Raw genomic sequence first — 16,320 nt, 5'->3', positions numbered from 1 at the left:
TGAGTTTTGAGGTCCCGAAAGTAGTGATTAACACGAGGGCTCGAGTTTATGAGTTTTGATTCACCAGGGATGATGAATGGTTTATAAAACAGCACCAATCAGTGATTTAAAGAAAGCTCAACAGCAAAAGATATCATCGACCCGACGAATCCGGTATTAGGGTTACCGCACAGAAGGATAAAATCTACAAGTTTTCATTCCATTGCCAGCAATTGATAGGATACATATACAGAAACCAATCTGATAGAGAAATACAAATTAACTCACAACAGCCTGCCTCAGATGGCATAAATTAAGATACAATGAATGTGCTTGCACACTTCAGAGTAAGCTGCCAACAAATAAATAGAAACTGCGGGAAAACTGGCAAACATGCGTTCTACTCGGCTTTATCCTTGGTTTCGTCCAGAACAAATTCCACGTACAAATCCTTAATAGCAATCACAACCGTTGTTATGAGCGGACCCATGATTGCACCCTGCAAGCAATACAGTCCAACATTCATCGGGAGCATGTTAAGAAGTGAATGGATGTATCGACAACAGAAAATGGACTAGGTATCGACAACAGAAATGGACTAGGTATCATCGCGTAATGTTCAAGGATGACAAAGTTGAAAAGGTTATGTGATCTGGCTAAATATATGAACCTTAACCTATCTGGTTATCGACATTGCGTGAATCTCCCCAGTGTAATGAAGATTGTTTACCTAAGTAATGAAGATTGTTTCAAAAATTTTGTTCCCAAATGATGAACTTAAGTTTTTGATTTGTCGAAACTGGAAAGAGAATTTCTTCCTCGAATCCGGTTAAAAAAACATGTAGTTTGAAACTAGCTAAACACTTCAATTGGCTAATTTTGTAAAGTAAAACCAAAGTCATCATCCATAGTATATTTACCTCGAATGCGGATGGGAACAAAGTCATTCCACCGATGATGCTGAGTCCAGTAAGATATTGACTATGGCCAGGTATGTCCTCCTGAATTTCAGACGCTCCGTAATCCATAAGCACGAGATGAATAACGGACAAGGTGATGGCTATTATATATCTACCTTCCAGCACCAGTTGCAGAGCTGCAGGGATAGTTGCAAACCACGGTGGAAAGATTGGTATCACAGAACTGAGGATTGCAAGAATGGTGGACGTGTACAAGAAATGTATTTTGAATAGCGTCAATAAAAGCCATGTGAGACATCCCTGGAAAATTGCAATCTCAGCTGTAGCCAAAAGAACACCAGATATAGCATTATCAAGAACTTCAACACATCTAACCCTTGCGGATTTTGAAATTGGAAGCATACTCATTGCTTGTTCAGTCACTCCGCCAGATTTGGATGTGATCAGATAATATAATACCCAGAAGAACACCATTAACTGAGACACAAAATTGAAAACCTCAGCTGCTCCAGAAACAATGGAACTACCAATAGAGAACATGAGCTTTGCGCTGCCTCCAAGGACTGATGTACCGCTAGCAAGTATGCGCTGTGATACATCCATACCTCGCATGGCAAACCCTTTTGCCTTCTCAACTAAATCCTCTCTGGTGATTACCAATTCCCTGACAATTGCATCAACCTCTGTGTACATAAGTCCCCATTCCCTCTTACTAATCCGATCCCTCAAACTCACAAGTTTCTCTGTGTACTGAGACGGGCTAGCTAAAGCTGTTGAAGGCCCGGATGAATTAGCAGACTGTCTTGCTACAAAATGCTTAATTCCAGTTGCCAATTCTGTCATATTATACTGCAACGCCAAACTATCTAGCTGGTCCGACACAGTTTCATAAAACTTTGAACTGTACCTATCCACCATTCCAGGCACATCATTCTCCTCCATCCACTGCTTAACGCCAATCTTCTCCGTGTAATTGCTCTCTTCCACATGTAACTTCAACGAAATCACTGCATCTTTGCTCTCGATCCCAATCTTATATGAAAAAAAGGTGACACCAACCAAAAATCCTAAAATCATAGAAAACATCAACCCAATTGCAACGATGGTCTCCAACCTTGTCAATATCCTTCTGGTGAAAAACGCACTAATCGGGCTACGGCGAAAGCTACTGCATCTCAAAGAGGAAACAGTTGACATTGTCGACTCCACGCCCTTGGCACTAAACATAAAGCCTAGTCCAAGAATTGCCAGAGAAGCAACACCACCAATTTTCTCATAAGCAAGTATAAGTATCCAAAACGACACCAACCACCTTAACAACTTAGAGAACTCACTCCGGTGCCTCCTCCTGTAGTCAGATTTCGGCTTTCGGAGAAAAACCCGAAAGCAAACCTCCCTAATTTCGATAAGGGTACCTACGAAAACCCGAAAAATGGCCACCGGAACTGCCAGAACAGTTTCAGTGAGGCCAAGCCTCAAGGGCTCCGCCCAAAACCCCACAAGGGTTTGCTGTATTCCTCTCAGAGGAATCGAGCAGAGCACCGCCCATTGAATTGGCCGCAAGTATTCCTCTAACAGCTTGCCGACGGCGTAAAATATGAAAATGGTAAAGGCGAGGCCGGCGTGGGCCATAGTTATGTAGAGGGCTAATCGTACCTGGGGATCGCCGGAGATGGGGGTTTTCTGATCTGGGTCGGCGGATTTTGGCGGTTCCTTGGGCGGCGGCGCCTGGGGTTCGGGCGCCTGGGGCTCTGGGGCTGAGGATTTTCGGATTGAGGCTGATCGGAACATGTCTTGCCAAGCAGGGCTTGCTGAGGGGGGTTCGGAGCTTGGGTCTGAGTAGGCAACTAAAGCCATCTTTTTAGAGGGAGAAAGTCAGAGAGAGAGGGTAAAGTTTGAATCTTTGAAGCTCTAAAATGTTGGGTTTTTTGTTTTGTGTTGGTGGGCTGGATTGGAGTGCAGAAAAACAGAGCTCAGAGAGAATAAGAACTTCAGGTGGGGAATTATTGGGCAGTTGAGTGGATGAGAGAGAGAGAGAGGGGGAAAGAGAGGAGAGAGAGAGAGTTCAGGTGGGGTGTGGGAGGATGAAATGGTGGGGTATTGACCATAAACTGTGTGGAGGAGGAGGGAGAACTGGAGGAGGATGATGTGTGACAGTGTCAGTCTGTATTGTTCTTATAGTTTGTGGAGGGCCTGTCAAACAGGCTGACTAAAAAGAGTAAAGTCGTTGTATAACTCAAATCACCATCCTAGATTTTTTTAATCTAATTGTAGATTAATCCAAGGGTTAGAAATTGATCATGGATTCCAAACTGATATGAGGTTAAGGACAATTTTGTCTAGAGAAGAGGACTTTCGTGCGACAAAAATGTTACTGTAACGGTATCTCAAACCAATCACGCACTGTTACGCGAAGAAGTGAAAATGCGTAACACTGAAGTTGTGATACCACTACTGTAACATTTTTGTGTATAGGGAAGTGTCTCTCACAACATTGCCGATGAGAAGAGAGCTCTAAGCTAGAGACACTATTTTATACAACATATAAGTTTCTCTCCACACATCGATAATTGTTCTAATATTGGAGAGGTGAGAAATCAGACATAAAGCTCAAGTGCAAAGTTAAATATTTTTAATATTTGAGTTATAAGTCTCTTATTATTATAACGACAAATTAAATAGGATATCCATGTTTGATAAAATTATTGTACTAATTAGAAGTTGATTTGCTCAAAATATATAAACCATCTTGCAATGGCAGCTCCAAGAAAATGGCCGGCTATCTCATTAAACAACACATCCACAAAATGATGAACACATAAAGACAACATGGAAGTATATGACATTGGTGGCTATCTCACAAATCAATGGAACTAATAGGCAAAATATAACTTGTGGTTATGATGCATGAGAAATTCGATTTTGAGATTTCTTTTAAAGTTGGGATTTCGTTATTTGTTTTAGTTGCGTAAAAAAAAAACAGAAAGGTAATTAATTCAATTGATACTCAGAAATTCCATTAATCAAACACCAAAGGTTCATCTTTGAACCTTCGCAATTGGGAAAAAGGTAGATTCTTGGGTTCCATGACGAGAAATATAAAAAGATGGAGATATATCTCTGGAATTTACACTCTTACATATTGCTTATGCTAATTCTTCTACGAAGGCAAAAGTAGGCACAAATTCTGTAACCTACTGCCATGGCCAGCAAAATCCAGACTTCATTCATGTCACCATCCAAGTTCACCGTGTCAAATGAAGGTGAGCTCTGCAGCTTCCTACACCCTCCCTTGCTTTCACACTCATATAACTTGTCTCCAGAATACTGCACCTTCAGCAGCAGCCGGAACCCGTAGTACATAAACGACAAGTACTTCAGCCATTGGATAAATTTCGGTATATGCTGCAACCATAACAAACATGTAGCGTCGCGTGACATGTTCAAACATATGGACGTACGGTTGTTAAATAAAGAAACATGTATATATGTAGTTATTAGAGCTTCAACCACTGTATAAATTTTTGTCTGATGTTCATGCAAGAGGCTATGTAGTAGGTTACTTGTAGTGCAAGCGAGTTGGCAGAAGTTAAAAGTTTGCCCTCGAAATGCCAAACGTAGAGACCAAATTGACAAATTAAAACCACGGTGAATGTGAGTTCGGGACATAACACAATGACTGCCCGAAAATGCAGTTCATCGGAATTAGGTTAACAAGTTGATTTAGATTACCTGCACATAGTAGCCTCCTGTGAGTAGAAACATCATTAGAACCAGAGAGGCAACCATTCCAGCTCTTCTAATACTCAAAACTAGAGATCCAAACAGTTCTCCTGCCCCCTAAATCGGAAATAATTAAACCAAAATTAAATAACCAACTAGCTCTTGGTCTACTGCTACCTATCTCCGCGATGAAATAACTTAATTTTGTTGGGTATTTTGACTTACTTGGCTTGTGACAGCTACCAATAATATGGCAAGCAATGTGTAGAAGAAGCAAGGAACTGTTCGTATAAAGCCGGCCATGAAATACACGATGGCCATGAAAAATGTTGGATACAACACATGTGCCGTCATGTCACACAGAGTGCTGCAAACATAGTACACACTCAATCTATACATGTCTGCTTTCCTTTCTTTTACCAAGAAGACCTTTTCGAACGGAAACACGTATACTGCCCCGAAAATTGATGAAGACGTCCAGAAAATGCAGATGTAAAACAGTAAGCCAACCTGAACAAATGTTTTACATATTGAGAGGTTTGTATGTTTTTCTAATTTCTTTTGTGACCAGGATCATGGAGAATTTTACCTGATCTCGGAGTTGAGCTTCGGTGTCAGTATTCGATTTCCACCAAAGAAGACCTAATAAGATTGCAACTCCGACAGCTTGAATTAGCCTTAGTTTATCAAAGTAATCCCTGCACCTCTCTCTAAATGTTCTCTTGAACAATATGGTGAACTGTTCCCACCAAGTGATCGTCCAATCTTTCTTCGCCTGAATAGCCACTCGAAGATGTTCTGGTATTTTTGTTGCTCGATGATTCTCTTCCTTTTCTTTCGTCTCCAGCAGTGTTTTGTACTTGAGTTGTAGGTACTATAATGAACATAGAACAAATGTTGAGAGGAAGATACAAAGATTTTAGGTACGTGAAAGTTTGAAGTAGTAGTTACCATACCTTGACAACAGCCTTTTCGGAGTCAAGAGTCCCTTGCTCTTGAGGCACCAAGAGATCTTCAGGAACACTGATGCCATTAACTTGTCCAGTGGCTAGATCAATTAAGAATTCAGCAGGATTCATGGGAATTTCCGGGATGAATCTCAGAGACGAAAAATACTCCAAAGACTCTCCTGCCTTTCCATAGTACACAGGGTAGCCTTCTGATATTAGCAAAAGTTTGTCAAATGTGTGAAACATTCTGCTAGATGGCTGGTGGATTGTTGTGATTATTGTCCTTCCACCCTATAAACCGCCAAACGCGACTTTTAGCAGTTCTTCCAAAATTCAAATATTCACAAGGATCATTATGTCACAATGGAGAAGTAAGTTCCCTATAACGTGGATGCCACTATGACAATATCTCAAGTCAATCACACGCTGTCATGTGGGAAAGTCAAAACCCAAAAGGCAAAACAGTACGTGATTGGCTCCCGGATTAAGGTTATTTTCTTCATCACAATGGCATATGAAAATAAACTTAAACTATGTTACCTTTGCAAGTCCTTGAAGAACCAGAAGAAGTCTATTTGCTGAGGTCGAATCAAGGCCGGAAGTTGGTTCATCAAGCAACAACAATGAAGGATCAACAAGAACTTCATAACCTATGCTAGTTCTTTTCCTTTCTCCTCCTGATATGCCTTTGATAAATCCTCCACCTACTCTCGTGTGACGACATCTATGATCATATGGGAGAGAAATTTAGAACAAAAGTAAAGTTCGGAGGTTCACCAAAATTTCAGGCAGATATAATCTACCTTTCAAGACCAAGCTCCTTTACAATCATCTCCACCCTCGCATATTTTTCTTGTCGGGTCATGGTGCTTGGAAGCCGTAAAAATGCAGCGAAAACTAAGGTTTCTTCGACTGTCAATTGTGGGAACAGCACATCATCTTGTGTCACAAATCCAATCCTGTTGAGTTTACCCAAAAAAAAAAAAAAAAAACCAAATCAAGATCACAACATTAGTACATCATCTACATGTTTCGAACGAAACATTTTATGCCGTGAGCAAATAGAGGAGCTTCATAGAATTGGCTAACCTCCTTTTTAGAGCTGGACTATATCGGATATCGTTGTAAGTTACTTTTCCTTTGACATTGTCTAGTAATCTTCCTCCTATCACTTTCAACAAAGTAGTTTTCCCACTGCCAGAAGGACCCATCAGAGCAAGAATTTCCCCTGGCCCTATGCTTCCTGTTATCCCCTTCAATATCTCCTTGTAGTTATGTTCCATGTTAAGCTGCGAAGCTACTTTCGACACCATTGCCTTCACCGTATTGCTTGAAGCTTTGCTGTTTCTCACCTTAAACTCCACATCTTCAAACTGCGTTGCAACAACAGGCGCATGAAAGATCATAAGAAACAGAAAAACATGCACCAAAGTTTTAACCGGACTAAAACGTGGTGCTAATTAATATTCACACTCCAAAATAGTCATTATGTAGCCCTTCCTCTCGTCTGCTTTTTATTAGCGAGAAGTGCAGTATGACTATTTTGGAGTACTGATAACAACTCCCGTATGATCTTCAAAAATCAATAGAGCAAATTACATGGACTTTGCTACCTTGAGAAAAATGGGAAGAGGGCCATCTCTTTTGGCATTAGAAGTCTCGTCTTCTACAATATCGATCTCCGTGTACCTATTTCTGAGGTAAGCTTGGGACATGAACTCTAGGTTGTGACCAAAGCCACTGCTCCCTGCAATCTGCATAGACCCCAATGTTGGGGGTGACATTGGAATGTCTTCAATCTCTTCTTCTCCCCTAATTTCCATGTTTTCGAACCACCGCACCCGCCTGGACCAAGCTGAGCTAGGTAGAAGATCAAACCGTGTTTTTATGGAAGGTGAATCAACTGTAACAAACCAAAAGCTTGCCTATATAGTTTCGAGGCAGGGTGTTGTTTGGTGAACCACATGCTTTCAGTGCTTAGTTTTTGGACATGAAAAGCTTGCTTTATTTCTTACTCTTATTGCAACCAATATGAAATTTTGCTTTGGTAAACATACCAAGAACATGACTAGGAATTAGCTCTTTGTGGCACACCCTCTTTTGGCAGGGGATTTTATTGCATGATTTATTACATGACGAGAGAGATTTAAAAAAAGATATACAACCGTGTTATAAATAAGTAAAAGTTAGAGAAATAATTTTTGCTAGGAACAGGAGTGAAGCGAGTGCAATGTATCACACTGTTTATTTTTGTAACTATAACACAAAATGATTGTAGGTACAGAGATGAAGAAAGAAATATTAATATTATTGCTTTCACTTCTTTTCTTTTCTTTGTGTTGTGATCATACACGGAATGCTCCTTATAAGGAGTCATATCTGTGAAGAATTGTAGAAGTGAAGTGAGTGTCTTTTTGTAAAACATCATACAACAACAATAATACTACTATTCTTAAGTTTTCCTCATTTTTCATCTTTGACTAAAACATGTGGGTGTTCACTCCCATAACTTTTACAACAAACCGGTTGTATTTTAGATTTTACCGTCTTATAGGAGAAACGTCATTTCCTTCTCAGGAATCTAACGTTCTAGTCTTTTGTATTGCTTAATTTCTCCCATTTGAACTATGATTTTCTGTTTTCTTCCTTCTATAATCATACCCTAAACCAAATAGATATGCACGTCCCTTATAATTTTATTTTAAAAAAAAAAGATCAGCTAGTGGTTTCGTCATGACAATCTATTTTTTCGGATGACAGTCTCCTTCTAGTTACCATTGTGACTTAGTCTTAGCCCCCGAAAGGGTAAACAAACATTCAGAAAAGACTCACAAGACTATGTTAACTTAATCAATTTACAAAATGTGAATCATACGATTATTGACAAAAAAAGCTGAAATGCTTTTATCCTGACCTCTAGAAGGGTGGACTACCGTAACTTTGCATCCCTTTTTTTTTTTTTTTTTTTAAACTTATCAGATTCGACTCTTATTGATGGAGCGTTTGTATCATGTGACCTAGTTCAAATTCGTAAATTTATTTTTTAATTAAGAAAATACGATGTTGCTTAAGAAACAACGCCGAATCAAACTTTTGGGGCCAAATGAACAGAAAACCATAAAGAACATGTACAAAGAAGTCAAACAACCACTTAACACTGAAAACCCAAAATCCCAGAAAATCTCATCAGATTTTCCCTCGAAAATATCGGTAATGGAAGATTCGCGGGAAATACTGCTGAAGTCGTTGGAGAATTCCGGCGTCTGCGTCCCGGACGACGTGTCGTCTGTCAAGGACCTGACGCCGGCGACCTTGGTGTCGATCTGCTCCCAGTCTCTCAACCTCATCGGCAGGCCCACGCCGTTTCCCACCTCCCTCCCCGACTCCTCCGTTGGCGACCAGTTCAAGCTCTGTACGGACATCGCTTCCGGGATCAAGAGCCTCGGTTACCTCGCCGACCTCAGCTTCCATCAGGTAAGAATCGCATCGTTTGCTTGCCAAGTTTCGATTTTTGGGTTCCTTGCTTAGTGTTTGTTTCCCGAGAAAATGCGATCAATTGGAAGAAAAACTAACAGAACTGAATTGGATTGAATTGAATTGTGTTTATGAACTAGAAGCACATACTGACGTCATAATGTTTGTGTTATGGTATGTAGATGCAAAATTAACCATGAAATTTAGCCGTGCTTTTCTTAAAAACTATACAAATTAAGTGACGCTGAAATATATATGTAAATTCGGGACCGGCATTCGGGATGTGGAGTCATGTTAACTGCCAGTATATGCAGTTGAGTGATTGTAATTGCTTCTTGTTTGAGTCAAAATTTGTGTGCGTTTTGTTTTGCTTCGGATTGTAGTTCTTGTCATTCTTATGTGTGTTGCTTACGGCAGTTCTTGTTTCGTTGCTTGTTTCCTGAGAAAATGAGAGAACGTTAAATCTAAAGTAACAGAAATAAAGAAAAGGAAACAACGTTCAGTCTACCGATAATAAATCAAATTTCTTTGGCCAGCATAATTGAATTGAATTGCTAGAAGTATATAAGTTTATGTAATCATGTCTGCTAATGAAAATTAAGTAACATTGAGCTATATACGTAAACCAGGGACTGGCGTTTGGGACACGGAGTCACTTAGAATCATAATTTGCTCATAAAGCATCCAGACTGTCGTTTATGACCATTGTGATTGAGTGAAATCATGTTTAACTTTGCGGTCTTGATTAAATTCTGGTTTTGGATTACTTGTACAGTGACTGACTAACTGCCAGTATAAGAATTTGAATCTATATGAAATATATGAGATTGTCTTATTTGTTTTAAGTTTTGTCTTTGTGTGCGCGTTTTTTTTCTTCTGATTGTAGTTCATGTCATTTTTATTATTCTGAAATTATGCTTAGAAACAGACTATATGTGTTGCTTACGGCAGTTCTTGTATCCGTCTGAAGAGGACTCGTACAAGTTAATAAGATTCTTGGTGGAGAGGCTTTCAGATTCGTCTGAAGTTGGCCAAAAAGCTGGTCCCAAGGGTGTCAATGAAGAAAGGGAAGTGAAAGAAGATGGCTTTCAAAGCAGTTTGGAGGACCACAAAACTGGTGATGAGGGACCAGACCTTAGTCATGACAAATCTCGAGCCAAATTGGACGAACTCACATTAAAGGGTGAAGTGCCTGAAATCAGCGTCAATGGTGTGTGCAGCTCTAGCACGGGAGGATTCAACAAGGACAGACGAACTAATGTATTTAGCGGGAATCATTCGACTGAAAAAGTGCAAAACCAGGAGCAACTGCTCATGGAGGAGGTTAATGCAAAAACTTCAGAACTAAAACACCTTGAAGAAGAGTTGGAATTGTTAAAAGAAGCAGCAGATATGGCGTTTGACGTCCATCATCCTGTTGAATTTCACCTTGAGAAACTTAATGAGCAAGTAGATGTTCGTAAGCATCACGTTGGGGAATTGACGTCACAGTGGTAAGATGTGAATCTTTATTTAATTGTTCATGACGACTAACTTGTATATCGGGACTAAAATATACCTCTGTAAAAACTAAACTTTAACAGCTCATGTCTTCACCCGCTGGATACAAATATTGGAAATGGTACTACCTTTGCCAGCATTTATGTATGTATTGTTTCATCTGTTACCAATGATTTTTCACAGGGAAGCAGTCAGAAAGCCTTTGGAAGAGAAAAAGAAAAGTCTTCAGGAGTCTGTATATGCAAACAACCCATATGCTCAGGAAAAGCTCCAAAAGCTGAAAGATTATGAACTGGAAAAAGAATCCATCTTATCTGAAATTCAAAAAAGGTGCGTTCCTCGAAATTAAGTAAATGCATTTTCTGGGTCATATTGTCTATCCTCCTCCTGTCTTTGGAACTTCTGTGATTCATGATAAAGTTTGGGAATCTTTACTTTTAAAAAAAAAGTAACATATTTCGTTATTAAAGGTACAAGATGGAGGGATATTTAAAATTTTCTTGTATAAAATGTGATAAAATGCCATTGTCTAATCAGTTTCACAACTTCGGTTGCTTGCTTATTGTTGATGTCCTTATCTTTCGGTAGGGAGGAGGAACTTTCTAAACTGTCTATGGGTCTAGAGAAGCAGCCTAAACTGTCATCAAGAAGGTCCTACATTGAAAGGGTAAAGGAGATCACCAAGAACAGTCGGAAGCAAGAAGCTGACATAGAACAGATCTTAAAAGACACCAGGGAGCTTCAGTTAGAGAGTAATTCTATTCAAGAACGTCTTCATCGGACGTATGCTGTTGTAGATGAAATGGTGTTCAGGTACGAAATTCATTTACCCATAAACCAACTGTGCATAAAAGTACATAGTTATGAGTCCATCCCGGTACTTATTTGCAGAGAAGCTAAGAAAGATGCAGTTGGGAGGCAGGCTTATAGGATTCTCACTAGCATCCACAAGAGCTTCGAACAAATTCGTGAGAAAATCCTGGCAACCGATAGAACCAGACGAGAAGTGGGTGAGCTTGAGAAGAAGCTAGCAGCCATGGCTTCGCGAAGCTTAAATGTAGACAAACTACAAGCCGATCTCGATGCCATTAGGAGGGAAAATGAGCACCTAGAGAAATGTCTCAGAGGATAAATAAGTGCACTCTTTGTAACTGTAATCCATTCTTTCAGTTTTGAATTTATACACAATAATTACTTGATTGTATTCATTTATTAAGAGGAAGCATATAGGAAAACTAATGAAAATGGCTTGAAATTTTTGAGTTTTAACGATAAGGACAAAATAAAGGGTAAAATGAATAGTATTAGGTTTGACTTTTTAATGTAAAAATAAGGTCTTTCGTTAAAGTGAACAGTACCACAGGTTTTTTGTTAAAACTCTCTTGAAATATTTGTACTAATTCTTCCAGCACAGTGACCTTACTAAGGGTTAGTTTGGGTTGTTGTGTTGTGAAAAAAAAAAAAACGAGGTAGAATTGTTTATGCTTTCTCTTGTTTTGGACCCATGATTTTGACAAAAAAACATTTTTTTTTTCATTTACCAAACATAATTTTAACCCTAGTTTTTTTTATTTTGAACAAACAATATTATCTACACGAGGAGGGTAGGCTAAGTCTCACAATGGACTAGCAATAATGTGGTTCAAATTCGCTTTTAGCAATAATTGAACTTAGGATCTTTCACTTACATGTAAATAGGAATATCATTAAACCATAATACTAAGTGGCGGCCCCAGCTATTCTAAAAAGCTACTTTTAAAAAAAATTCAGTAATGTCAAACCAACTCTAACTATAAGACAATGGGTCGTACATTAACCACGGTTTAGCACCCGTTTAACAAGATTTGCTTGTAGGCTAATGACGAGATATTGTCCAACAAAGACTTCTATTTTTCTTCTTATAATCGAGTTTCGGCCCACTTAAGCTCAAGCCTAAACTTTCCTTGCACTCACTTAAACATATTTAGTCGGATTGCTACCAACATAATCTAAATCTATCTATTACGCAAATCTCGAACTCATCTAAATTTTTAGTTTCGGTTAAAAGTTTGTAATTAGTTTTACGTATTTATTTTTCAAAATTTTGAATCTCCCCAAAGCCGAGCCTAAGTGTGAACCTAACAAGTCCATGTCAAACATGACCCCGCCCAATCTTAATTGAAAAAGGGAATAAAAATAGAAAAAATTAAGCGACAAACAATCAACAACAACAACAAAGCCTTTTCCCACTAAGTGGGGTCGGCTATATGAATCCTAGAACGCCATTGCGCTCGGTTTTGTGTCATGCCCTCCGTTAGATCCAAGTACTCTAAGTCTTTTCTTAGAGTCTCTTCCAAAGTTTTCCTAGGTCTTCCTCTACCCCTTCGGCCCTGAACCTCTGTCCCGTAGTCACATCTTCGAACCGGAGCGTCAGTCGGCCTTCTTTGCACATGTCCAAATCACCAGAGCCGATTTTCTCTCATCTTTCCTACAATTTCGGCTACTCCTACTTTACCTCGGATATCCTCATTCCCAATCTTATCCTTTCTCGTGTGCCCACACATCCCACGAAGCATCCTCAACTCCGCTACACCCATTTTGTGTACGTGTTGATGCTTCACCACCCAACATTCTCTGCCATACAACATCGCTGGCCTTATTGCCGTCCTATAAAATTTTCCCTTGAGCTTCAGTGGCCTACGACGGTCACACAACACGCCGGATGCACTCTTTCCATCCAGCTCGTATTCTATGGTTGAGATCTCCATCTAATTCTCCGTTCTCTTGCAAGATAGATCCTAGGTAACGAAAACGGTCGCTTTTTGTGATCTTCGCTAGATTGCTTCGGTCATTAGTGTGGATAAGTATATAAATGGATAGAGATAGGAAAGCAAACACAAGATGTACGTGGTTCACCCAGATTGGCTACGTCCACGGAATAGAAGAGTTCTCATTAATTGTGAAGGGTTTACACAAGTACATAGGTTCAAGCTCTCCTTTAGTGAGTACGAGTGAATGATTTAGTACAAATGACATTAGGAAATATTGTGGGAGAATGATCTCGTAATCACGAAACTTCTAAGTATCGGAGTGTGGTGTCGTCTTGACTTGCCTTATCTGTCTCATAGGTAGATGTGGCATCTTCTCTGGAAGTACTCTTCCTCCATCCAGGGGTGGTATCTTTAACTGGTGGAGATGCACAAGGTAATGTATCAATTTCACTTGAAGCTTACTTGTAGTTTCAGGCTTGGTCAAGCGCGATACAAACCATGTAGTAGGAGTCCCCCAAGTCGCCGAGCTAAGGGGTCTGCTGAAAGAGGTGACAGACAAGGTAAGCAATCAGAGCTCCGACTGATTGTTCACCTTCTCCCCATCTTGCAGCAGCATGAAGGATAAAGAGAAGAAAAATGAGAAGAGATGATATAAGATACTTTTGCTTTTGAAGAAGTAACTTTCCACAGGCTTATTCTTGAACTGAGCTGGAGGGTTTTCTGGTTTCCTCCAGAGTATAAGGCCGACTGAAGAATTTGAGGGTCAAAACAAGTCCATCAAATCTAGAGTACGTTCCACCCTGCTGATATGGGATACTTTTGCTTTTGACAGAGTAATGGATGTATCGGCACGTGTGCTGTTACGCTTGTCTCCACATGCTTCCTTGTATCCTTCGCACTTGCCCTATCTGTTCCTCAAGCAGATGCGGAATCTTCCCTGGAAACATAAGATGATGAAGATGAGTACTCGAGAGCAATGCCAGGTAAGTAATCAGGTAAGGGGTTCCAGGCAGTCAGTTCCTGGCTGGAAGCTTGATTCCAAGTGCTGACTGATTGCTCTCTTTCTCCTTGTCTTGCAGGTAAAAACAAGGCCAAAAGAAAAAACAGGGAAAAAGCATGATATGGGATACTCTTGCTTTTAACCCTGATGATATGAGATATTCTTGCTCTAGTATAGCTTGTTTGCAGAGGTATTATCGGGGGGAAAGAAAGCTGAATATTTCGAAAGGCTTTGTTGGGAGTGCCCTCTCAGATATGATGAAGGGTTGAGCATTTTTGCAGGTCTGCCTGTCCGTTGGGGATGGAGGTCGACATATATAGGAGTCTCCCTAACAACAAGTAGTAATGCTATTCCTTTACCCTGCTTGGTCATAGCACGGTAGTGGGAGCTGCCAGTTTCACATGTTTTAACTCTGTCAGAGCACTTTGAAAAAGTGGTCTGTGGTATCTGGCTCTCGAGATTCGGAGAACGATGCCTCTTCGATTTTTGAGAAAGCAATCATGCTGGGGGTCTGACTCTCGAGATTCGGAGAGCAGTGTCTCTTCGATTTTTGAGGAAGTAATCATGTTGGGAGTCTGGCTCTCGAGATTCGGAAGGCGGTGCCTCTTCGATTTTGGAGCAAGCAATCTTGTTGGGAGTGTTGTCTCGAATGTGAGTAAAGGTTGGACATGTTTGCTAGTCTACCTTGCCACGAAGCACAAAGGTTGACACACAGGGACTTTCCAATTATCCAGCAATGGTACTGTTCCTTTACCCTCTCTTCGATTTTGAGAAAGTAGTCATGTTGGGAGTCTGGCTCTCGAGATTCGGAGGAAGGTGCCTCTTCGATTTTGGAGCAAGCAATCTTGTTGGGACTGTTTTCTCGAATGTGAGTAAAGGTTGGGCATGTTTGCTAGTCTACCTTGCCACGAAGCACAGAGGTTGATACACAGGGACTTTCCAATTATCCAGCAGTGGTACTGTTCCTTTACCCTTGTGGGTAATAATATGGTAGCTAGACCTTCAAAATTTATGTGTCTAAACTTTGTTAGTGCTGTTTCTTTGCTATTCTTTTACCTTTCTTGGTCAGAGCGATGTAGTGGGAGCTGCAAGCTTCACGTGCTCAACTTTGGCAGAGAACTTTGGCAAAGTGATATGTGGTACCCATGAGTTATTGTTGCGTGTGGGAAGTGGGTGATTGAACAGTAAGATTCATGTGCTTTCTACTTCACCAGAAGTCTTCGACAGAATGCCCATAATTTCTGCAAAGCTGAGTGTGCGTGTGACAGGTGCTGACAAGGCTAGAAAAGTAGGTGCCTCTTCGATTTCTGAGATCGGCCCTCGTGGTCTCTGAGCAGCCCAGCTTTTGAGAAAGCGAGCGCCTCTTCGATTGATTCGGAGAACGGTGCCTCACCGATTTTTGAGAAAGCAATCATGCTGGGGGTCTGGCTCTCGAGATTCGGGGAGCAGTGTCTCTTCGATTTTTGAGAAAGTAATCATGTTGGGAGAGTGGCTCTCGAGATTCGGAGGGCGGTGCCTCTTCGATTTTGGAGCAAGCAATCTTGTTGGGAGTGTTTTCTCGAATGTGAGTAAAGGTTGGGCATGTTTGCTAGTCTACCTTGCCACGAAGCACAGAGGTTGACACACAGGGACTTTCCAATTATCCAGCAATGGTACTGTTCCTTTACCCTCTCTTCGATTTTTAAGAAAGTAGTCATGTTGGGAGTCTGGCTCTTTAGATTCGGAGGACGGTGCCTCTTCGATTTTGGAGCAAGCAATCTTATTGGGAGTGTTTTCTCGAGTGTGAGTAAAGGTTGGGCATGTTTGCTAGTCTACCTTGCCACGAAGCACAGAGGTTGACATACATGGACTTTCCAATTATCCAGCAGTGATACTGTTCCTTTACCCTTGTGGGTAATAATATGGTAGCTAGACCTTCAAAATTTATGGGTCTAAACTTTGTTAGTGCTGTTTCTTTGCTATTCTTTTACCCTTCTTGGTCAGAGCGATGTAGTGGGAGCTGCAAGCTTCACGTGCTCAACTTT

General features: G+C 40.5%; 3 protein-coding genes across 5 annotated transcripts; 1 reads left to right on the top strand and 2 right to left on the bottom strand.

The window, feature by feature from the left end:
• Positions 1-178: 178 nt before the first annotated feature.
• Positions 179-3,064, bottom strand: LOC126589580 (uncharacterized). Its single transcript, XM_050254911.1, has 2 exons — positions 900-3,064; positions 179-478 (listed from the first exon to the last, which is right to left on the bottom strand). The coding sequence occupies exons 1-2, from the start codon at positions 2,754-2,756 to the stop codon at positions 380-382; spliced, it is 1,956 nt and encodes a 651-aa protein (XP_050110868.1). The 5' UTR covers positions 2,757-3,064; the 3' UTR covers positions 179-379.
• An 826-nt stretch (positions 3,065-3,890) lies between these two features.
• LOC126590870 (ABC transporter G family member 26) lies at positions 3,891-7,465 on the bottom strand. The gene is made up of 9 exons (XM_050256385.1): positions 7,186-7,465; positions 6,662-6,945; positions 6,376-6,531; positions 6,113-6,296; positions 5,579-5,863; positions 5,212-5,496; positions 4,848-5,132; positions 4,632-4,739; positions 3,891-4,304 (listed from the first exon to the last, which is right to left on the bottom strand). The coding sequence occupies exons 1-9, from the start codon at positions 7,393-7,395 to the stop codon at positions 4,035-4,037; spliced, it is 2,067 nt and encodes a 688-aa protein (XP_050112342.1). The 5' UTR covers positions 7,396-7,465; the 3' UTR covers positions 3,891-4,034.
• Positions 7,466-8,617: 1,152 nt separating this feature from the next.
• LOC126591539 (uncharacterized) lies at positions 8,618-11,772 on the top strand. Of its 3 annotated transcripts, none has more exons than XM_050257252.1 (5): positions 8,618-9,046; positions 9,998-10,539; positions 10,730-10,876; positions 11,135-11,359; positions 11,438-11,772. In XM_050257252.1, the coding sequence occupies exons 1-5, from the start codon at positions 8,633-8,635 to the stop codon at positions 11,676-11,678; spliced, it is 1,569 nt and encodes a 522-aa protein (XP_050113209.1). In that variant the 5' UTR covers positions 8,618-8,632; the 3' UTR covers positions 11,679-11,772. The 3 variants fall into 3 exon arrangements, with proteins under 3 accessions (XP_050113209.1, XP_050113210.1, XP_050113211.1); XM_050257253.1 differs by having other exon boundaries at positions 8,915-9,046; positions 9,975-10,539; XM_050257254.1 differs by having other exon boundaries at positions 8,916-9,046; positions 9,969-10,539.
• Positions 11,773-16,320: the final 4,548 nt, after the last annotated feature.

Source organism: Malus sylvestris, chromosome 11, assembly GCF_916048215.2.
Source record: "Malus sylvestris chromosome 11, drMalSylv7.2, whole genome shotgun sequence".
Classification (NCBI taxonomy): Eukaryota; Viridiplantae; Streptophyta; class Magnoliopsida; order Rosales; family Rosaceae; genus Malus; species Malus sylvestris.
The sequence above is the reverse complement of the archived record's forward strand: the minus strand, read 5'-3'. Positions and strand labels throughout refer to the sequence as shown.